At 45.0% G+C, this 23,559-nt stretch overlaps 1 protein-coding gene across 1 annotated transcript in view; it reads right to left on the reverse strand.

Moving 5' to 3' along the window:
• Positions 1-23,003, reverse strand: part of ATAD1 (ATPase family AAA domain containing 1) — a 43,286-nt gene extending 20,283 nt beyond the window's left edge. The window contains exons 1-8 of the mRNA XM_073548202.1: positions 22,849-23,003; positions 16,133-16,297; positions 15,062-15,160; positions 14,146-14,266; positions 11,989-12,189; positions 9,143-9,249; positions 8,026-8,115; positions 5,335-5,385 (exon numbers count right to left, since the gene is read on the reverse strand). Of these exons, the coding sequence (XP_073404303.1) occupies positions 5,335-5,385; positions 8,026-8,115; positions 9,143-9,249; positions 11,989-12,189; positions 14,146-14,266; positions 15,062-15,160; positions 16,133-16,294 (831 nt within the window). The 5' untranslated portion in view covers positions 16,295-16,297; positions 22,849-23,003. The remainder of the gene's footprint in view (positions 1-5,334; positions 5,386-8,025; positions 8,116-9,142; positions 9,250-11,988; positions 12,190-14,145; positions 14,267-15,061; positions 15,161-16,132; positions 16,298-22,848) is intronic.
• Positions 23,004-23,559: the final 556 nt, after the last annotated feature.

Below are 23,559 nucleotides of genomic sequence, written 5' to 3' on the forward strand. Positions count from 1 at the left end.
ACGCGTTTTTGTATAAGCGATAACACCTCCCCCTCCAAACTCTTTTGTCTTTCTTGAGATGATTGTACCGGAGTTTGAATGAATTTTTGTGGTGGCCAGTGGTGGAATTTTAACTCCAGACCTGACCCTACTATCTGTCGGATCCAGGTACTGGATGAGATCCTTTCCCAGGCTGGGAGGAAGTGAGAGAGCCTTCCCCCCACCTGAGAGGGACCGTCACTGGCCGGGTTTTTTGGCTTCTCTAGGGGGCTTACTAAAATAGAAGCCTCTCCCTCCTCTGTATCGTCTGTCAGAATTATTTCTGTCACGTTCTTTGAACTGTTGCCTTCTAAACTTTCGGCCCCTCTGAAAGGAGCGCCGAAAGGCCTGAAACGGTTGTTTCGGAAAATTCTTTTTTGTGTCACTCGCTTTTTCCAATACTTCATCCAGTGCTGGACCGAATAAGAAATTTCCCTCACATGGTAGAGAACAAAGCTTCAGTCTTGCCTGTGTGTCCCCCGGCCAGCACTTGAGCCATACCGCCCGCCGTCCTACATTTGTTAAGGCTGCTGATTTTGACGCTAGTCTGGCCGAATCTGCCGACGCTTCTGCAAGAAATCCCGCCGCCGCTCTAATAGCCGGTAATGATTCCAGAATCATGTCCCTGGGAACTCCTTGTTCTAATTGATCTTCCAAGTTGTCTGTCCATATCTTTAGGGACCTAGCCACACAAGTGGCTGCGATGGCGGGTCTTAGTGCGCCAGCCGAGGTTTCCCAGGCTGATTTAAGGCAATTGTCTACCTTTCGGTCCAGTGGCTCTTTTAGGAACCCTAGGTCCTCAAAGGGTAGGGAAGATTTTCTGGCGACCTTTGATATCGCCACATCAATTTTGGGGGCCCTATCCCAGGACGAGGAAGCTTCCTCCTCAAAGGGGTATCTCCTTTTTAGGGAATTCGTTATCTGGGACTTCCTTTCTGGCTTTTCCCATTCGCGTTTTATTAGTGCTTTTAGTTGCTCGTTAACAGGGAAGGACTTACGTTTTTTCTTTTGTAATCCGCTGAACATGAGATCTTGGGCTGTCTTTTTTGTCTGTTCTTCTACTAGTCCCATGGTAGATCTAACTGCTTTAATGAGCTCATCCGTAGTTTCTACTGGAAACGTATCTTCCTACTTCCTAAATACTGAGACTTATTTGAGTCGTCCTCTGACTCTGTAGAGTCTTGCTGAGAGACCCCTGAGGGGCTTACTCTCCTATTTTTCCTTTCTGTATCTACAGGTTGTAATGCTCTTACTGATTTTGAAACTTCTGTCTGAATTATGGTCCTCAGACTAGCCGAAAATGAGGGTGTCTCCTCCGCTATGGTTTTGTTAATGCATTCCTGGCACAACTTTTTGTTCCAGGCTGCCTCTGTGGGATTTTTACATAAGGCACATTCCTTATTCTTCGACTTCCCTCTACATTTCTTAGGGACGTCCTATACTCCACCCCGCCAATGTATATAAGAGGAGGAGGAGGAGAGGGAGAGAGAGAAGAAAAGGAGAAAGAGAACAGATATTAGATTACTGGACTTTCTCGAAGTTCACTCACCACTCGGACGCTTCGTAGAACGGGTACCGGATCTGGAGGTTGGCTGGTCCTTTCACTGTCTCCCAACGAGACTACGGACCCCTCTTTCCTGCGGTGACGACCCGCCCGTGCGCTGCCCGAGTGGCTCACACTACTGCTGCGACGTGCTTTCTCCTCTGAGCGCGACCGCCTCTCTTTTGCTTCCTGGCGTGGTAGCACATGCTCTAGCGAAGGGCTCTCCATTACGCTGCTTATGGCTGCAAGCAGTCACTTCTGCTCCAAATTGGTGCTGTGACGTCCGCTCGCCTTTTCTGGCGAACTTAAATAGCCCCCCTTTTTTTTTTTTTTTTTTTTTTTAGACCAATTGGTCTCGCACCTGCCGCGCCTCTGTGTGACGTGTGAGCATGCGTGCTCCGTGCCCCTCCCGGGACCGTGCACACCTTCTGCATCTCCTAGGCCCGTGGTGTCGTGCGCGCTGCTCTACTTCCGGGTCGCCGCACCACTTCCGGTTCGTCGGCCATGATGCGCGCTCCCGGTGCGGCCCGGCCGAGTGAGCGTCTGCATTTCAGGACCCCCAGACACCTCTTACCTGCATGGTGGACCCCATCTCCCCGCTCTGGCGCAGGTATGTGCGGAACCGACCTCCGCTGCGGGGTCCGGTGCTCACAGGGAGGGTACACAATCTGTGGCCTCCGAGGAGCTCTTCTGCCCGGGCACTGATGTGCCTCCCGGGCCGCATGGCCACTATATGTCAACAGGGAGGGAACACTATCAGTGGCCTCCCTGGACCTCCTCGCTGACATCCGCTCGCCTGGATATCTCCTCCGGCTGTGGCCATGCTCACGCTCAGGGGGGGCATAGGTGTATATGGCCCCCGAGGCGACTACCGGTACCTGGTGACGGGTGTAGCAGACCCGTGCCTGCCAGTAGTCACCCGACCCAGGCATCCTCTTCTTTCTTCTTTCATCCAGAATCTTCAAGAGGTTTTTCTTGAGGGTTCCCCATCGAGGACAGGAAACCAACTGATGCGGAGAGAGGAGCCGCCCCCTTTTATCTTGAAGGTTTCCTGTCCTCGTAGGGCGGATCCCCTCTCTCGTGGTGCCGTCATGTACCATGGAAAAAGTACTTTTTATAGTTGAAGAACTCAGAGCCAGTTCTTTTGGGCTTGATAATCCGGATGTGTTTCCCATCCACCGCTCCTAAACAGTTAGGGAAATTGCATACAGTCCAGAATCTTTCAGCGATGTCCAACCACTTTTCTGCGGTTGGCATGGGCATGAATTCGGGACAAAGAACGTTCCAGATAGCCCGGCAGGTGTCCGCTACAATTCCAGACAACGTTGAGATTCCAATCCGGTACTGGAAGTGCAGTGACGAGAGGGTCTCTCCAGTAGCCATGAATCTGTGACACAAAGAAAATAATAATTAATATTTGTGTATAATTTTTTTAACACATTAAAAAAAAAAAAATTCTGCAGCCTTTGGTTCAATACATGCCATCCAAAAATTAACGCAGCTTGTAGTTACCAACATGGCAGAACTGTAATTCTGCCAGATTTGGAAGAGTACATGTCACAAGCAAGAAAAATCAACAGCCATTGGTTTAGCAAAACTACCTACCTTAATGTGACCAGGAGCCGTTCCTCAGGAGTAATCGCACGCCGGAGCTGCGTGTCCTGTCTCCGGATGACTTCTTTTACCTGACCAAGCAAATAGTTAAAGGTTTCTTGGGTCATCCGGGTAGAATCCGTAAATTTCTCCGGGTTTGCCTGGAGCTCGCTGTAGAGGGTGAGGTACGCTCCACGGCTCTCCCGGAGTTCAATAATGGGATGTATCCACATACGCCGCTGCTGCCGTCTTCGCTGCCTCTCTCTCTCCCTCTGTTCATGGCAAGCAACGGCATAAGCCTGAGCCGTCCTCATGTCCAGATCCAAGTCAAAGTAAAAGCTCTTCCAGCGCAGATCCATGTTTCTCAAGTCAAATGCAAGCAGATGTGAAGAATTCAGGTGTAAACAGGGTCTATATAAAGAATTTCCATAGACACGCCCACTGGTGTCCCATTGGTGGTGTGTTGCAAGAATTTTTCAAGGATTTTTTCTCCTGTTTATTGCGCATAAAAAATGCAAACGCATGAAAAACGCTGCGATTTTTTGTTGTAATACGCACAATAATGCTACAAAATACCGCAGCGTTTACATGCGCTTTTGACATGCGTTTCATGTGCGCTCCAAAAGCAGCGCAAAAAACCGCTAATGTGAAAGTAGCCTAACACAGGGTGTCGCCACTTAGGATAACCTTTTCCAGGATGACCAGCTGATCAGTGGTGATGACATCATTAAAGTGACAAACATTAATCCCTTTCTGCCAGCTGACGGGATAGTACATCAGCTGGCAGTATCTCCAGCTTTGATGAGGGCTCCAGCGGTGATCCCGCATCAAAGCCGGGACATGTCAGCTGTTTTGAACAGTTCATCACCTCTATGTATCAGAGGCGATAGATTAGTGGCAGTTTCTAGCCTCCCATGGAGGCTATTGAAGCATGCCAAGAGTAGAAAAAAAAAAAAAGTTTCTAAAATATGAAAAAAAAAAAAAAACACCAAAACTTCAAATCACCCCCCTTTTCAAAATAAAGTAATAAAAAAAAAAATAAAAAAAAAATCAAACCTACACATATTAGTTATCGCCGCGTTCAGAATCGCCTGCTCAATAAAAAAAAAAAAAAGGATTAACTTGATCGATTGCTAAATCGCATAGCCAGAAAAAAATTAGAAACACCAGAATTATGTTTTTTTTGGTCGCCGCGACTTTGAATTAAAATGCAATAATGACTGACCAAAAGATCGTGTCTGCACAAACGTGGTATCATTAAAAACGTCAACCCGGCACGCAGAAAATAAGCCTTCACCCAGTCCGAGATCTGAAAAATGGAGACGCTACGGGTCTCGGAAAATTGCGCAATTGTTTTTTTGTTTAGCAAACTTTGAAACTTTTTTCACCACTTGCGCGTCTATGAACTTGTAATGACCTGGAGAATCATAATGGCCGGTCAGTTTCAGCATTTAGTGAATCTAGCCAAAAAGCCAATCAAAAAACAAGTTTTTGTTTTGCAATTTCACCGCACTTGGAATTTTTTTCTCATTTTCGAGTACACGACATGGAAAAACCAATGGTGTTGATTCAAAAGTACAACTCGTCCCACAAAAAATAAGTCCTCACTTGGCCATATTAAAGGAAAAATAAAAAAAGTTATGGCTCTGGAAAGGAGAGCGAGAAGTGAAAACGCAAAACCGAAAAAAGCTCCGGTCATGAAGGGGTTAAAGGTCTTCCCGCTATTACCTCAAATGTCAATGGCAAGTGTGAGATGAGTTTCTCTTTCTTGGAAAGGGAATAATAATAATAATAATAATAATAATAATAATAATAATAATAAAAATGTTATTTCTATAGCGCTGACATATTCCGCAGTACTTTACATTTCAGAGGGGACTTGTACAGACAATAGACATTACAGCATAACAATAATCACATAGATCATAACAGATACCAAGAGGAATGAGGGCCCTGCTCACAAGCTTACAGTCTATTAGGAAAGAGGGAGACACGAATGGTGGGTGGTAACAGTTGCCCTGATGGTATGGACCAGCCATAATGTTAAGTGTGTAACAGTACAGACACAGAGGGCTAATGGATGCATAAAGCATGTGGGAACATGATGCGGGAACCTGGTTATGGTAAAACTTTTGGCTGTAAGGGAAAGAGCTGGAAACCTCAGTTAATAGGTTACTTACGTTCTCATTCCTCAGTATAAGGTTCAGGATGGCCTCTCGCTGTCTCATAGACTGTAAAGAAAGGGAAATGATAGCAATGTTAACAGGAAACGAGAGCCAGCGATGTCACTTTGCTATGTGAACATGAAGTCTTATATAAACTTGAAAAGTTGCTTAAACTATAAGAAAAACTATTTCCTTCTAAAGTTACTTGTAGGATATAATATCCACTATTACTAACAGGGCAGCAAAGGCAACTGCTCATATGGGCACAATATGACAGCACTAGAAATTCACAGGTGCAATAAATTTAGCCATAACTACACCTAAAGTGATCAGTAGCCCTGCTGCCCGCTGGCATCCATAGCAGTAAGGAGCGCTAGCATACATGTCTCTGGAATGCAACAACCCATCCAACCTACAATCATTACACTGCAGGATTTCATTGCAACATATATAATCATATTATCAAGGTTTTTCACAGTTTCACACATATCACACTGGTAACACTGACTTATTAAAAATAATCTCTGGAGCAGATTCTCCTGCAGGTCAGTGTCCGGCCCACAGTCCTGAGCAGCTCATTTACATATAAGAAAAATGTGGATTTCTCTGGAATAAGACATCAGATCGCAGATACCAAGGTGTCATTATATTCAACTTTATATGACCAGCAGGCCCATATAGACGGCTTGTGATGGTTGATCCTACTAACATTCAGTTGCTTCTCAGTAAATTACAATATCATCAAAAAGTTATTTTAAGTTCTTAAATACAAAAAGTGAAACTCATTATATAGAGTCATTACAAACAGTGATCTATTTCAAGTGTTTATTTCTGTTAATGTTGATGATTATGGCTTACAGCCAATGAAAACCCAAAAGTCATTATCAAAGTAAAATTTGAATAATTAACAAAAAAACACCTGCAAAGGAGTGTAAAAATGTCCCTTAGTCTGTTTCAGTAGGTTCCACAATCATGGGGAAGACTGCTGACTTGACAGATGTCCAGAAGGCAGTCACTGACACACTCCACAAGGAGGGTGTCACAAAAGGTCATTGCTGAAGAAGCTGGCTGTTCACAGAGTGCTGTATCCAAGCATATTAATGGAAAGTTGAGCGGAAGGAAAAAGTGTAAAGACAAAGGTGCACAAGCCACCGGGATAACCACAGCCTCGAAAGGATTGTTATGGAAAGGCCATTCAAAAATTTGTTGGGAGATTCACAAGGAGTGGACTGCTGCTGGAGTCATTGCTTCACGAGCTACCACACACAGACATATCCAGGACATGGGGTACAAGTGTCACATTCCTTGTGTCAAGCCACTCATGACCAATAGACAACGCCAGAAGCGTCTTACCTGGGCCAAGGAGAAAAAGACGTGTCCTGTTGCTCAGTGGTCCAAGGTGTTGTTTTCAGATGAAAGTAAATTTTTCATTTCATTTGGAAATCAAGGTCCCAGAGTCTGGAGGAAGAGTGGAGAGGTCACAATCCAAGCTGCTTGAGGTCTAGTGTGACGTTTCCACAATCATTGATGGTTTGGGGAGCCATGTCATCTGCTGGTGTAGGTCCACTGTGTTTTATCAAGACCAAAGTCAGCACAGCCATCTGCCAGGAAATTTTAGAGCGCTTCATGCTTCCCTCTGCCGACAAGCTTTTGGAGATGGAAATTTCATTCTCCAGCAGGACTTGGCACCTGTCCACACTGCCATATGTACCAATATCTGGCTTAAAAACAACAGTATCACTGTGCTTGATTGGCAGCAAACTCGCCTGACCTTAACCCCATAGAGAATCAATGGGGTATTGTCAAGAGGAGGATGAAAGACACCAGACCCAACAATGCAGACGAGCTGAAGGCTGCTATCAAAGCAACCTGGGCTTCCATAACATCTCAGCAGTGCCTCAGGCTGATTGTCTCCATGCCACGCCGCACTGATGCAGTAATTGATGCCAAAGGAGCCCCAAGTACTGAGTGCATTTACTGTACATACATTTCAGTAGGCCAACATTTCGGAATTTAAAATCATTTTTTCAAGCTGGTGTTATAAAGTATTCTAATTTACTGAGATAATGACTTCTGGGTTTTCATTGGCTGTAAGCCATAATCATCTACATTAACAGATATAAACACTTGAAATAGATCACTCTGTGTGTAATGACTATGTAATATATGAGTGTCACTTATTTTATTGAAGAACTGAAATAAATTAACTTTCTGATGATATTCTAATTTAGTGAGATGCACCTGTATATGTATTTTTTTTCTCTTTTTCTTAAATGTAATGTCCATCCATGAGAGATATTGCTATTCCCATTTCTGCCTTTCACAGCGGAGAAGAGAACAACCACAATGGTACCAGGCCGCTAGAGGTGGGCTTACAAAAACAACTGTAGAAATAAAAAGTTATGGAAATAGGATATCACAGCAGCCTGTGTTTTCGCCTCGGGTCATGCATCCTACAAGCAGATATTCCCATCTCAGTCATTAGAGGCAGAGATGGTAATAACCAAGAATGATTTACAACATACAGAAATCCCAACTGGACTATTTCTGAATGGAGGGCCAGCTACCCAAGAGATGGATAGGAGACAAGTGGAAGTCAAGTTTCCACGTATGATGGCATCAATATAGATCGACCACCGCACTGATCTATGCGTTAACCTTCATGAGCGATTTATGACATCCTACATAAGATTTTAGATTAGATACCGGCTGATTGATGTGAAACCTCGTCGGCATTCTCCTCATGATCGCAGTGTCCAGGTCCTGGGGACGGTTCGTGGCTCCCATGACAACCACCTATGTCACAATGGAGCAAAATGAAGTAATAAATGACAACATGACATTGTTTTAACACTGAATAATTGGCATAAATAGTGAACAACATACATATAGACTAGCGTAAAACAAAATGATTCACAAGACCCTGGAGCAGTAGCCACATGGGTAGTCCATGACCGACGGATTAAATCAGACATTAAGAGCAGGGAAAGATGTGTGCTCAGCACTGGAGCCTGCATCAAAGACTGGGACACGACCTTTGACGTATATACAAAAAAACCACGGCACTCCAGAGAAAAACAGAGGAGAATTGGTGCTCAAGTAAGGTTTCCAACCCATAGACATATACAAAAATACTTGGCACTCAAAATCGGAGAAGCAATTTTTTTTTTATTGGGCATCCAGACAAAAATAGACTCATATCATATGTACGTTTTCGGTCCAACAATGGACCTTCATCAGAAAGGTCTTTTTGTTTCTTTTAGAGTAGATGTTTATTTTGTAATGACTGGAGCTCGAGTCTATCAAAGGGGCTGAATACAATATGACTGGATGAAGCAGGCCTTAGGGAGAGAGAGGCAGCGCTGTCTGGAGCAGTGTCTGCAAGGGGCTGCAGCAATCCAGGATGCTGCCGTGAGAGGAGGACCCCTCTCACGGCGGCACCCTGGATTGTTTCAGCGGCCTCTTAGCGCTGCAGCCCATTCCAGACAATGCTCCAGACAGCGCTGCCTCGCTCTCCCTAAGGCCTGCTTCATCCAGTCATATTGTATCCAGCCCCTTTGATAAACTCGAGCTCCAGTCATTACAAAATAAACATCTACTCTAAAAGAAACAAAAAGACCTTTCTGATGAAGGTCCATTGTTGGACCGAAAATGTTCATATGATATGAGTCTATTTTTGCCTGGATGCACAATAAAAAAATTGCTTCTCCGATCTTTGACGTATATATACGCCATGAAGGGGTTACCGTAAATAATTTCTTACAGTTATGGCATCCACCACCACGATATTCAGCCTTGTGTGTCTGATTACAGAGGAGCTTACCTGACAGCTATAGTCCGTGTCCAGTCCATCCCAGAGACTCATGAACTGAGCCTTCATCATTGCTGTTGCCTCGTGATCAGTGCTTGATCGACTCCGAAGAAAAGAATCTTCATTGCAAAAAAAGAAAAGACATAAAAGCCAGGAAATGCTAAAGATTAATGTGGGATCTGAATTTTATGCTTGTTAATGACTTTAGAAATATATAATCTTACTAGTTAGCATCTATAGACTAAACCCAGTCTATCGATATCACCTAGACTCACTGTCAAATATAGTTCTGATGCTACACTGGGCTTCTTGTTTTTCAATGGAGCCGTGTGATGGGCCATAACCTTTAATTAGTATCATTTTGGGGTAAGTATACAGTCTTGATGGCTTTTTCTTCCATTTTCGAGAGGGGGGAGATGAGAAAATTTTTTTTTAGGTGTTTGATTTTTTTTCTTTCTTTCTGGCGCTTATTGTATGGGCTTGTTGCCTTTTAAAAAAAAAAAACAAAAAAAAACTTCAGGCTCAGTTACCGTTCAAAAAAGCCTGAACTTTACTTGCCCGCCCCAATGTCCAGCACTGTGTCCAAGCACATGCCCCAGACTCGGTTTAGCCGCAGTGTTAACTTGCAGCCATATGGAGACGGGCAGCAGCGGAGATACAGCACTAGACCTGACGACGGTAAAGAGGGTATTTTTTTTTTTTTAAAAAAGGTAACTGAGGCTGTAGCCATTGAAAAGGGACACTGCCTATCATTCATTTTATGTTCTAGGATTGGACTTTTCAGGATGCTTTTTTTTATTTTACATATTTCTTTAGTTTCTTGCTTGGGAAAATGGGACAATACAAACTTAAGTGAAATTTCGTAATTTTTTTTCTTGAGTCCGCTTTCCCCCCAGGATAGAACCCACATACTGAAGTATATTACAGAAGTGAGAAACTCCTATGAAAAAATTTCAGACATGGTGGCGACAGAAGCCTTCAGGAGGCCCCCTGCTGCCAAAGTAAGGTATATACTTGAGTATAAGCTGACCAAAGTATAAACTGAGGCACCTGATTTTACCACAAAAAAAATGGGAAAACTTATTGACTAAAGTATAAGCCTGGTATGCACAGTCATCGTCCCCATCCTTGTATGCATGGCCCCCCACAGCTGCCCGAATACTCCCCTCTCCCCATGCCAGAACTATATGCATTGAGGGTAGCAAGTATTCATTCCTATTAAGTAGTGCATACAGTGTGAGCCGCTGGGCAGTCATATGTGCCCTCTACTTAAGAGAAAAGAATATTCACCTCTCTCCATGCCCATGAGAGTGGAAAGAGGTGAATATTCATTTCTCTTATGTAGCGGGCACACGTGACCGCCCGGCAGCTGCGGCTAACACTGTGTTATTACGGGGAAATTAATATTTACTGTCAGCGCACTGAATATTCATTTCTCTTTAGCAGCGGGCACAGGCAGCTCCTGCCTCCTGTGACCCGCTGCTTTAACGCTCCCCCTCCCGGACACCGCACTCAAGTATAAGTCGTGGGTTGGGGGGGGGGTTGTTTTCAGCACACAAATAAAGTGCTGAAAAACTCGGCTTTTACTCGAGTATATACGGTATTTCATCCCACTCCCTGCAATTGCGCATTAAGCAGGAGATTGGGAGCACTGTCCATAGTTAAACAGCAGCAATTGGAGTTAGCTTTTCTATAAAAAAGAATATATAGAGTATGCATTAAACATAACATACTGAATTTTTGTGGGATGCTTATGTGCCTTATTAAAACAAGTTGTCCAGCATTGAAATTCTATTTTCATAGGCACCAACTATCATAAAACAACAAGTGGAAGCTCAGTTCCAGCAGTCATGGGGACTGTGTTGGATGTCAAGTACTAAGGAGTTTCACCGCATACCATTGTTTCACAACGTGAAGGTAAAACAGACAAATGATCAGACTTTTCTAAGGAGCAGAATATGAAGAGATAAAATCCTGCATCTTAGAAAAGTCTGATCATTTGTCTGTTTCACCTTCACGTGGTAATAAAAAAAATTGCATTTGTGAAACAATAGTGTCCAGTGAAACTCCTTAGTACATGTTCCAAAGGTCTAACACCTGCTAACTTCATCTGTGTGTATGCCAATATCCCTTACCTGCTTGGATGTTACACCACCACTGAAGCCTGCAATTGGCTGCAGCGGTCAGGCAAGTAGAGCGGTGCATTATCATTACCGTTCAACTCACCTGCCGCTGCAGGCAATTACAGGCTTCAGTGGTCTTGTGACATCGGAACGGAGCAGTCGCTGCTTCCGGAGCGACGTGACCATCTGCGTGGCCTGGACTGGATCCAGTGGGGTGACAGGACATTATTATTGACCTCTTGGACTCCATCTTAGTTACATTTATACGGCCATGGTTTAGCAGGATTAGTGGCATATATTCATGCAGCTATTCATATTACCTATTGGGTATATTTGACATTTTATGTTATTTGACACTTTGCACTTAAGCTAATCCTTACATGATGATATTTGCCATTATTGGCTATTTTTTGTGCATTTATTTTAAAACTTAATCAGCGACAACTTCATGATATTGTTACCCTTTGTCTCTAGTATCTTACATGATTTACCCTTAACACTGGAAATCTCTCCTGCTTCTATATGATGTATTACCTGGGACTATTTTTACATTCAATACCTAGCTGGGGTGCGCACATTTTTTCTGTGCAGCTTCCTCTCTAACTTGACAAAAAAATAAATTCAACGCCAGACCACTAACATAATGACGATGGGGTTTAATAAAAATAAAGCACAGGAGCATTGGAGCCATATGCACTAGTTCTCTGTCATAATACCCTATAGGAAGCATTGTACCTATCTCATCAATGAATATGATGGATGGCTGCAGCTTCACAGCCAGGGAGAACACAGCGGCAGCCAGCTTCTGGGACTCTCCATACCACTTGTCAGTCAGAGTCGATGGCTGCAGGTTGATGAAGCGACATCCGGCTTCCTTAGCTGTTGCTTTAGCGATGAGAGTCTTACCACATCCTGGTGGTCCGTAAAGCAGCACACCTATATAAGTGAAGGACACAACATTAACAAAAGGTATATAACGCAGCAGACATCTAGAACTACATGCTTGATGGACAGAAATGTAAAATCGACTATTCGCTGTCACAATACCGGACATAAAAAAAAAAATCATCCTACTAAACAGCCATCACAGAAAACTGCATAAGATTTAGCAATCTGGGGTTAATGCGCTGTTAAACAATAGGTGTCTGTGCTGCCAGCATTTGTTTTCCTCCACAAGATATGGCTCTTCTGTTCTCCATTTGGCAGAGGATCAGATGGATTTGAGTCTTACTTTTAGGTGATTTGTTCCAAGAATTAAAACTTCTGAGTAGAGAGCAGCCCCTTCTTAAAGAGGATGAGACTTATCCTGTTCGAGAGAATTAAATAGTTACATATGGAAGAGGATTTTTTTTTTTGGCTAAATGAGCTCATTTATTCAAAGTCTCCCCCCTCCGCAGTCCGCAGGGGCTCGTGCGATCTGAAACTGAACCTAGTAATTTTTTGTCGGAATCTACAGTCAGAGAATGCCATCTTACACAACAGACACACACTTCTTAGGAGTTGTGGGAATCTTATGTATATTCAGTTTAATCTTTGCAGTGCAGAATATTAGGCCTGCTGATTGTCAGTCCGTGCACGAGAATAAGCTGCGCCCAGAGAGTTGTACTCTGCAATCTCAGGCAAGTCTATAGAGATTGAATGGAGCACACATGGCTCGCACACATGGCCTCCTCTCCATTCCAGTGATGTGTCAAACCGCCACCAATACACAAGTTATCACCAATCCTGTCAAAAGGAGTTAAGTTTTAAAAAGGGCTTAGTCCTAAAAACTATGGCCAGAGTCATCAAAGCTTTTACACTAGAATTCTGGGGTAAAAAGTTTAGAAAAGATGCAAAATTTTGGCACACTTTGAGGCTGCAACTTTGAGCATTCTCAAGTCATTTTCGCACAGCTCCAACAAACAGGGTGGCGCTGGGGGATAACGGGGTAACATATTCATGATTTGTGGCAGCGTTCGATATGCGATATGCCACAAACCTTACTCCAGTAAGGTCTACAGTAAGATTTCTGGCAAGGCATACATGGTGGTGGGCGCCACTTGTCAGACGCTACTAACTCATTAACACGTCTGCGTGTCTTAATGAATCAGGAGCGTCTTACTCTGTGTACCCTTATCAAAACCATTGTGAACAACGCCAGTCTTGATGTATTGGGGTATACATCTTTTGTGATATAACAGTCTGTGTTTAGTCCCCATAAACATCATGGGGTTGAATAGGAACAGTCCTCAAAGCCAAAAATCATTTATCAGGTTAGTGATCTATCAGATCCACCTTTGCAGCAATGCAGCGACTGTACAGTACAAGATTTAATGGTAACATTTAATTTATGGATTTAACTATAATGGGAAAAAAATTCTGGAAATAAATTGATTTCTTTTTTGTTTTGGGGAATGTGTGTGTGTGGGGCACGTATTTATTAATATATGTGGATTGCAATTTTACTCCTTAGCCCCTTCGGGAAGCTGCAAACTTTTGATAGCTAATATAATGCTTTGGAATACTTTGCATTATTGCCTGTCAGTGGTAAACCTACATAGTCTAATAATTATGGCTGACCTGAGGGTCTATTGCCAAGCCGCCTTTGTAACTCATCGGCACCTAGCAGTCCCATCACAGGATGCCCACGGACTGACAGAAAGAGCCCCATCGTCTGCTGCTAACATCTTAGATGCTGCAGTCACTATTGACATTGAAGGGGTTAATCAGTCGGCGCTGGGTGTAAGCTGTATAATACAGCTGGCATGTGTTATTGATGCAGCAGGAAACTCTCTGGCCGTTAGAATGCTGTAATTGGAAGTGAATTGAGCAGACCTATGTGGGATGAGGTTACGTAAAAGGTAAACATGTATCCAAAACCACACACACCGCAATACAGTTCACAGCAGCTACCTTTGGGAGGTTGAAGTAGTCTTGAGTTTTCAAATAAATGCTTCTTCCTTATTGGGAGAATTACTGTGTCTTTCAGGTCTGTAATCACTTCGTCAAGGCCAGCAATGTCACTCCATGTTACCTGATCGGAGAAATTATCTACAAGTGAGTTAAAAAGGTGTGCGTGGGGGGTTGGCTAGCTCACCCTCCCTGTGTCCTGCACAGAGTCTCCGCTGCCGCTACGGATGTCCGATATCGTCTGCAGCCAATAGATGAGCTCAGCGGCCATACCTGAACACATGGCACAAACTGCTGAGCTCACTGATTGGCTGCAGCGCTATCAATGCAACGTCAGTGCTGAAGATGATAACACCGGGAGCAAGGGCGGAAACTCCAAGCTGGATCTGGGGAGGGCAAGTTAAGCACAGTTTAAAGAAAAAAAAATGCAGCTAGAGACACAAGTTTCCGAGAGCATAAACATCCTCTAAATAGGCATATAAACAATTAAAATAATATATTTATAAACTATGTAATTCTTGTCATAAAAGAAACAAAAGCTGTAATATGTCCTCATCCCTGCATAAAACACAATCTGAACACGTCCGATGTGTATTCATATTTTAGGTTAATGTATATTTTGTGGATTTCCTTCTAAGTTTTTTTTTTTCTTTCACATTCAAAATAGCTCAATTTGTGAATCTTTTCTCACCAGTGAAAAACCATTCTAGCATTTAATGCAAATCTAAAGCAACCTTGTATTTCAGATACTATTTTATTAGCAATATCCAGAGTCAAATAAAGATCTATGAACCAAAATACTGCAGAGATTCGATTAAAATCTATGGGAGCAGAAAAGAAAAGCAGATCAAGAAGTAATGGCTTACATGGAGCTGATAAAGTATTTCCACCAAATGAATGATACTGGTGTATCCCTTACCTGCATACTAAGAGGATCGACAAGATGGGCTGCAATGCTCATCTCATATTCTGTTAGCTTCACATTCTTCACGCCGATCTGTCTCATCAGCTTCTCAGCCTGAACAACAAAAACACAAGAAAGTAGTAATAACTAAAAAAAAAATTTCTAAAAATAACAGCATCTAACACAGTAGAAGATACATTTATTTGGGATTTATAAAATTCCATATGGATAATCATTTTTTCCATTGCACTAGTCCAACATTTATGATAGCGGGGTTGCTTCACTACAAACTATGGGCCTAAGGCCACGTTCCCACGGTTAGTATTTTACATCTATTTGTAAGCCAAAATCAGGAGTGGGACAATCAGAGGAAAAGTATAATAGAAGCACGTCACCACTTCTGGATTTATCACCCACTCCTGGTTTTGGCTTAAAGCTCGCCAAATACTGACTGTGTAAACACAGCCATACAACTATGATCTGAACAGATGACCAGAATAGGGTGAAGCAGATCTAGAAAGAAGTGGAAAAGCCAATAGAGCACGAAATATAAATCACAAGTAGTGACGAGCGAACGCGATCGGATAAGGTGTTATCTGAGCATGCTCGTGTGCTAACCGAGTGTCTTCGGCGTGCTCGAATAATATGTCCCCGCGGCTGCATGTCTCATCACTGTTCAACAGCTGCAACACAAGCAAGGATTTCCCGTTTGTTAGGAAACCCCTGCGTGTGTGGTGGCTGTCAAACAATTGCGAGACATGCACTATTCGAGCATGCCGAAGACACTCTACTAGCACCCGAGCATGCTCGGATAATACCTTAATAGAGCAGGTTTGCTGATCACTAATCACAAACACTGTGCAAAGAGACGTAACCGTGCATCTGTAATATGGCATATCCATACAACATGAAAGCAACGTCTGATGACCAGGAGTCCATCTGCTACAATAATCCAGAGAATGGTGGTCCCAAGCTTACCATTTCCACTATGAATCCAGGCACAACTGGGATTAGAGGGTCTGCGTTTTTGCTGTGAATTTCGGACGCAGCCTCCATAGAAGTCAATGGAGAATGATTGACCCTTACCTGCTTCTGGGCTTCGATTTTCTGTTTCCTGGTTGGGTCTATGGCATCTACCATCCATTTAATGGTAAAATAGGTGACAGCGCCAAATATTGTCAACCTGAAGATGAGACCAACAACTTCATTTCTGCTTAGCGGGCGAGAAAAGGCTTCTGGATGGACCATTTTCTGAAACAGAAGAAGCATTTATTTTACTCTTGGAAAAAAAATACAAAATGTTAAGTTATCTTGACCTTTTTCCTTCCATGGGGCTAAGGCACTTATCACAATGCAGATGTCAGGCTGATTGACAGCCGCCTCCCCGGTCGCTAACAACGCAGGCACGCGGAGTCAGCGCGATTTACGTTACATGAGCGGGCGCAAATCAGCAAGGAATGCTGCACATGATTCTGATTTCCAGTGCCTTACGCTGGGTCTACGCCACCAGTACAGATGAGTGATTATGTTCGGAATCGGTCGCCGAATCTGAATTTGCCATATTGGTACCCTATTTGTGACGAATTTATGTTTGACGATTGACTCCGAAAATATTTGGTTATTTCTACTCTCATTGACGTTCGGCGAATATTGCAAATACAATATTCGCTGCAGATAGTAATCGAAACCGAATTTTGAAAAATTCACTGAACTCATTAGATTGAGGGGAGACACAGAAATAGAGAACGTGAGTTTGGTTTCCTGCCACCTCCACACTGACAGCTCTCCCTGCATGTAGATGTAGCAGTCAATCAGCTCTGCGGGCAGGGAACCATGACCTATAGACCTTGACCTCAATCACACCGCCTCCGAGTGACTTCTGTACCATAAAACAGAACCATATTGTACAATTAATTGAAGACCAGCCCGGTTCTGAGAGGTGCCGCATCACAGGCCAAGTCCACGTATAGGATAGCATTCATCCGGAAAGGGAGAATGAAAATGATCTTGTGTCATGCCATTGATCAGACCTAGTCAGTAGGATTAATCTGATTCCGCTGCATAGAATCTTGCTTAAGAGGGCATCCACACAGGACTGATACGCTCCTCCGGTTTTCTGTCCGGTCCCCCGTGCCCTCCAACCCAGCGTCATCCACTTATTTATGAGTAAATTTCCTGCCTAATCAGCCCTGTATAACATTTTTCTGTAACAATTAGGTTTAAAAAAAAAAAAAAAAAGCATTTATATTGCCCCCATTTGCTATGATAATTAGGGCTTAGTCTATTCGAAGGGGTGTTAGTTGCCCCAGACAAGACAGCCCTCTTTCTATATTCTCACGCCCCTGTGCGGGTGATAATTTGCAGGAGCGGTCGTCATCACCAACTCATGCGTGTCTCACGCCGCACATTTTGGCAGCATCACTAGCCGGGTGTACGCTTCCCAACTTCAGAAGCGCACCGAGCATACGGTTCTCCGGCTTCAAAGGCGCGCTGCACATGACCAAAGATCAGAAGACTGCTTCCAGTCATGCGCAATGCGCCTCTGAAGTCAGGAAGCGTCCACCCGGGTGCTGACATATGCATGAGCGGCGATGACGACGGCTCCTGAAAAAGCATTTATAAGGCCACCTTTTCCTATGCTAGTTAGGGCTTTGCCTAGTCGATGGGGCATTCGTTTCCCCTCACTTGTCAGCCTTCTTTCCATGTTATCATGCCCTTGTGGGCGTGATAACAATTTTTTAAACCTCATTTTTACAGACAAAAGTTATACAGGGCTGGAGAGGCAGGTAATTTACTCAGGAATAAGCGGATGCTGTTTGTTTGGAGGGCACGGGGGACCTGACAGGTTCACTTTAACCCCTTAACGACCAATGACGGCCCGCACCTTTTCCGGGACATAACAGCTGATCTGATCAACTGACATGCGACCAGAACAGCCGCGGGTAGAATCGCCATTCACCCGTGGCGGCTGTTAACATGTTAAATGCTGCTGTCAAACTCTGCAGGAAGCGCGTCATTACCTCTTCCTTTGGCGGGTCACCGATGGGTTGGCATGACAACCCAGGGTCAGGAGAAGACCCCTGTGGTTGTCATTGCTGGGTCGCTATGAGCGCCGCCTGGTGGTCAGCACTAATAGCAAGTGAGCATTTCTGTCACATAAGGAAACAAGAGATGCTCTGGCCTTATAAGGTCAGAGCAGACAGCCTGCAGCAACTGCACTAGCGCAGCGCTCCTAAAGACTGCGTCATCTCTTGTTTCCTCATTCCTATCTCTTCTTGAGGACACGCGGCAGCATCAGCTCCGGGTGCAGTTAATTCGATTTCTCGGCCAAAAGGACCTGTGATCACGTGACTCCAGCAACATCTCCTCAGACCCCGTGACGTCAGCTGAAAGAGCCAGTTCAGCACGGAGTTCCGTCTTCCTCATTCTCACCGGGGTTGTGCAGGGGTGCACAACTCCATAAGGTTAGTGGCCCCTTGGCTCTTTTAGTCGCACAGTGCCCTAGACCACCAGGTTCTTCTCATGTGCGCTCCCTGTCTCTCTTTTTCTTTACATTGCTCTATGTAGCAGAGGTGATCGGACAACTGCAGCTTCAAGTCTCCCATGGAGACTATTGAAGCAAGTAAAAATAAATGTTTTTAAAAATATTAATAAAAAAAAACAAAGTTCAAATCACCCCCCTTTGCCCCATTCAAAATAAAGCAATAAAAAAAAATCAAGTATACCGCCGTGTTCAGAATCGCCCGATCTATCAATATATAAAAAGAATTAATCCAATCGGTAAAAGGCGTAGCAAGAAAAAAAATCGAAGTGCCAGAATTATGTTTTTTTGGTGGCTGCAACATTGCAATAAAATGCAATAACGGGCGATCGCGATCAAAAGTTTGTATACACACCTAAATGGTATCAATAAAAACGTCATTTCAGAACACAAAAAATAAGCCCTCACCCGGCCCCAGAGCCCAAAAATTCAAGACGCTATGGGTCTTGGAAAATGGTGCAATTTTTTTTTTTTTTTTACAAAATTGGAATTTTTTTTTCACCACGTAGATAAAAAAAAAAGTAACCTAGACATGTTTGGTGACTATGAACTTGTAATGACCTGTAGAATTATAATGGCAGGTCAGTTTTAGAATTTAGTGAACCTAGTAAAAAAAGCAAAAACAAGTGTGGGATTGTACCGTTTATGCAATTTCGCAGCACTTGGAATTTTTTCCCCGTTTTCTGTTAAACGACATGGTAAAACCAATGGTGTTGTACAAAAGTACAACTCGTCCTGCAAAAAAGAAGCCCTCACATGGCCATATTGACGGAAAAATAAAAAAAGTTATGGCTCTGGGAAGAAGGGGAGCGAAAAAATGAAAAATGCAAAACCAAAACTACCCCTGGTCATTAAGGGGTTAAGCTTTGTTGACATGTGGCAGATTATTTCAAAGTAAGTGAGTCACATTCTGTATGTAATAGATGGATTATATTCATCTAAAATCAGCAAAACAATGAGAATGCTACAGATATGAGATATCCATTTTCTTTTTACCGCATGAAGGAGATGCTTGGATTATTTTTTTTTTTTTTTGCGCATACAAGTAAATGGATGAAAATCGGATCCAGTACACAAGGAAAACCATCTTTTCCTCATAAGCAAAAAAAAAAAAAACGGACATCTGAGCGAGGCTTAAAGGGGTTGTCCACCAGTAGGACAACCCCTTCTTGATGTAAATGTCTGGCTCCGATAAAATGATAACGCCTATACTTGCCTCCTGTGTCGGCGCTCGCTGTCCGCCACCTTCACACGAACAGAACATGAAGAGGAAATGAGAGATCACCTGCAGTCCAGACTTCATGTTCAATTCGTGCAAAGGAGGAGACAGTGACGCCAGAGCTGATCGGTCGCCGGCGTCATGTGTCACAACGACCGCACGTGAGCCCCAGGGCCGCGAGTGCCGACACCACAGGTACACCGCCGACACAGGAGGCGAGTGTAGGCTTTATTATTTTAGCGGGGCCAAACATTTAGATCAAGAAGTGCCTGTCCTAGTAGTGGACAACCCCTCTGATATTACAGTTGCACTTCTGGACCAGTAGAAGCTCGGATTTGGCTGTAGAGTACATGAGATGGCTGATTGATGACGCCCAGTTGGCCAGATACTAATGGCATCTGCTAGATATGTGATATATGTCTTACTAGACCAACATATAACATACATTCATTACATTATATTTCTTGACATTTTTCTGATGATTTTTTACACAATGATAATCCTGTTAATATTTTATACCTTGTTTTATCATTTAGAAAATTCTATACATCTACATTGTTAGCAAACTCAAGACTTACAAGTTATAGCAAAATGTATTTCCAAGAGATGTTCTCATGGCACCGACAAAAGAATGTTTGTAGATTTGTACTTCTCTAGCACTAGTTTCTGAGCCCTCGACCTTGGATTTACACAGGACTTGTGTTAGATAAGCAGGCGTATTTAGGGGAGACCGTCCAAGACAGCGTCTATCGTCTGTATGATGACTAACATGTGGAGAAGTTCATTACACATAGATCTTAACCAATAAGAAATGGCTCAAAAAAATAAAGGGAACACTTAAATAACACAATGTAACTCCAAGTCAGTCACACTTCTGTGAAATCAACCTGTCCAGTTATGAAGCAACACCGATTATGAATCAATTTTTCCTGCTGTTGTGCAACTGGAACAGACAACAGGTAGAAATGATCGGCAATTAGCAAGTCAACCCCTATAACAGGAGTGGTTGTGCAGGTGGTGACCACAGGCCATTTCTCTGTTCTCGTCCTTTTGGCCACTTTTGCATTTTGTCATTGCTCTCACCCCTAGAGCCGGTGTCTACAACCCACAGAAGTTGCTCAGGTAGTGCATCTAATCGCGGATGGCACATCATTGTGAGCCATGGCAAGAAGTGTAGCAGTGTGTCAGCAGTGTCCAGAGTATGGAGCAGAAACCGGGAGACAGGCCAGTAGACATGGCGGGGGCCGTAGGAGGTCAATAACCCAGCAGCAGGACCGCTACCTCATTTGTGCAAGGAGGAACAGGAGGAGCAGTGCCAGAGCCCTGCAAAATGACCTCCATAAGGCCACTAACATCCATGTGTCTGCTCAAACTGTCAGAAACAGACTCCATGAGGGCCCAATGTCTACAAGTGGGTGTTGTGCTTACAGCCCAATACTGTGCAGGGCGATTGGCATTTGCTAGAGAACACCATTGGCAGGTTCGACATTGGCACTCTGCGCTCTTCACGGATGAGAGAAGGTTCATAACTGAACACGTGACAGAGTCTGGAGATGCCATGGAGAACGATCTGCTGCCGAACATCCTCCTGCATGACCGGTTTGGCAGTGGGTCAGTAATGGCGTGGGGTGACATTTCTTTGGAGGGCCGCACAGCCCTCCATGTGCTCGCCAGAGGTAGCCTGACTGCCATTAGGTACAGAGATGAGATCCTCAGACCCCTTGTGAGACTATATGCAGGTGCAGTTGGCCCTTGGTTCCTTTTGATGCATGACAATGCCAGACCTCATGTGGCTGGAGTGTGTCAGCAGCCAGTTACTGCATGATGAAGGCATTGAAGCTATGGACTGGCCTGCCTGTTTCCTGACCTGAATCCAATCGAGCACATCTGGGACATCATGTCTCATTCCATCCAACACCATGTTGCACCACAGACTGTCCAGGATATGACTGATGCTTTACGCCAGGTCTGGGAGTTGATCCCTCAGGAGAACATCCACCGCCTTGTCAGTACCATGCCCAGGCGTTGTAGGAGGTTATACAGGCACGTGGAGGCCACACACAATACTGAGCATCATTTGTCTTGAGGCATTTTCACTGAAGTTGGATCAGCCTGTAATTTAAATTTTCCACTTTGATTTTGAGTATCATTCCAAATCCAGATCTCCATGGGATATTCATTTTGATTTACATTGATAATTTTTATGTTTTAGGGTAGGGGCGCACGGTCAGTAAACATTGCGGGTTGGATGCTGTGTACTTGCGCAGTGTCCAGATGTTACCGCATAGTGGATGGGGGTTCACAAAATCCTATGTCCACTATGCGTGCAGGGACGGACATGTGGCGCGTCTTTCCAGTCTCTGCAAGATAAATTTCCCCCGTACAATGTACGGTTCATGCGGCATCACCTGCGTTCAGTAGCCGGCAGTGGGCATGTGCTGCGGCGTGTAAAGCGATGGCGATTCCTCAGCGCATCCCACTAGGTAATGAATAAAGACCTGCACCTGGGATATCTCGGGGGTGATATGTTAGTGTTCCCCTTATTGTACTGAGCAGTGTATGAACGAGCGCCTAGAACATGTCCGGGGACGGATAAGGCAGACGTGGCTTGGGACTGATGCTGGGCGGCCATCACACAGAAGCAGGAGACTTCGTGCACTATAGAGGGGTCACCTCTGACAGCAGACCCCTCCTGAACCCTAGGATCAGGCACACCGACCCCGACACGCCCGCCCTCATGTCCTACGTCAGGCAGAGGAGCAGCCGCCGCCATTCTGTAAGGTACAGGTATATGTGAAGCCTCCAGGGTCTGCACCATGTCAGTGAGAAGAAAGCCGACCCCTGACGAGGCCGGGAGCGGAGATGGCGGCTCCGCAGCACAGGGCGATGTATGGCCGCATCCTGTGACCTTCGCCGGCACACTGCCCTCTATGCCGCCTCACGGGCTGGGACACCGCCCACTCCCCACACTGGGAGCCGGTAATAACGGGAGCCATGACCGGAGGACAGTACTCCCGCCCGCCGGACACAGGCGCCACTCACCGGCTGATGACACTGCCGCTCCAGGAAGTGAAACCAAGAGCGCCGGCTTCACATGGCAGCGACTAACCAGCAGCTGCGCGTGATGTCACCGGAAGGGGCGGGGCCTCCCAGTACACAGACCCCATACCAGGAAGCAGCGCTGTGTGAGGAGGAGACCCCCGAGAGGGGCGAATGTGTATGTGGGGGAGGAAGAGACCCCCGAGAGGGCTGAGTGTGTATGTGGGGGAGGAGGAGACCCCCGAGAGGGCTGAGTGTGAGGGAGGAGGAGACCCCGAGAGGGCATGTGGGGGAGGAGGAGACCCCGAGAGGGTTGAGTGTGAGGGAGGAGGAGACCCCGAGAGGGTTGAGTGTGAGGGAGGAGACCCCCGAGAGGGCTGAGTGTGAGGGAGGAGGAGACCCCCGAGAGGGCAGAGTGTGTATGTGGGGGAGGAGGAGACCCCCGAGAGGGCTGAGTGTGAGGGAGGAGGAGACCCCCGAGAGGGCTGAGTGTGTATGTGGGGGAGGAGACCTCCGAGAGGGTTGAGTGTGAGGGAGGAGGAGACCCCGAAAGGGCATGTGGGGGAGGAGGAGACCCCCGAGAGGGCTGAGTGTGTATGTGGGGGAGGAGACCCCCGAGAGGGCTGAGTGTGTATGTGGGGGAGGAGGAGACCCCCGAGAGGGCTGAGTGTGAGGGAGGAGCAGACCCCCGAGAGGGCTGAGTATGGAGGAGGA

This window comes from Dendrobates tinctorius, unplaced genomic scaffold (assembly GCF_039654945.1).
Source record: "Dendrobates tinctorius isolate UK_male_01 unplaced genomic scaffold, ASM3965494v1 ptg000156l, whole genome shotgun sequence".
Taxonomy (NCBI): domain Eukaryota; kingdom Metazoa; phylum Chordata; class Amphibia; order Anura; family Dendrobatidae; genus Dendrobates; species Dendrobates tinctorius.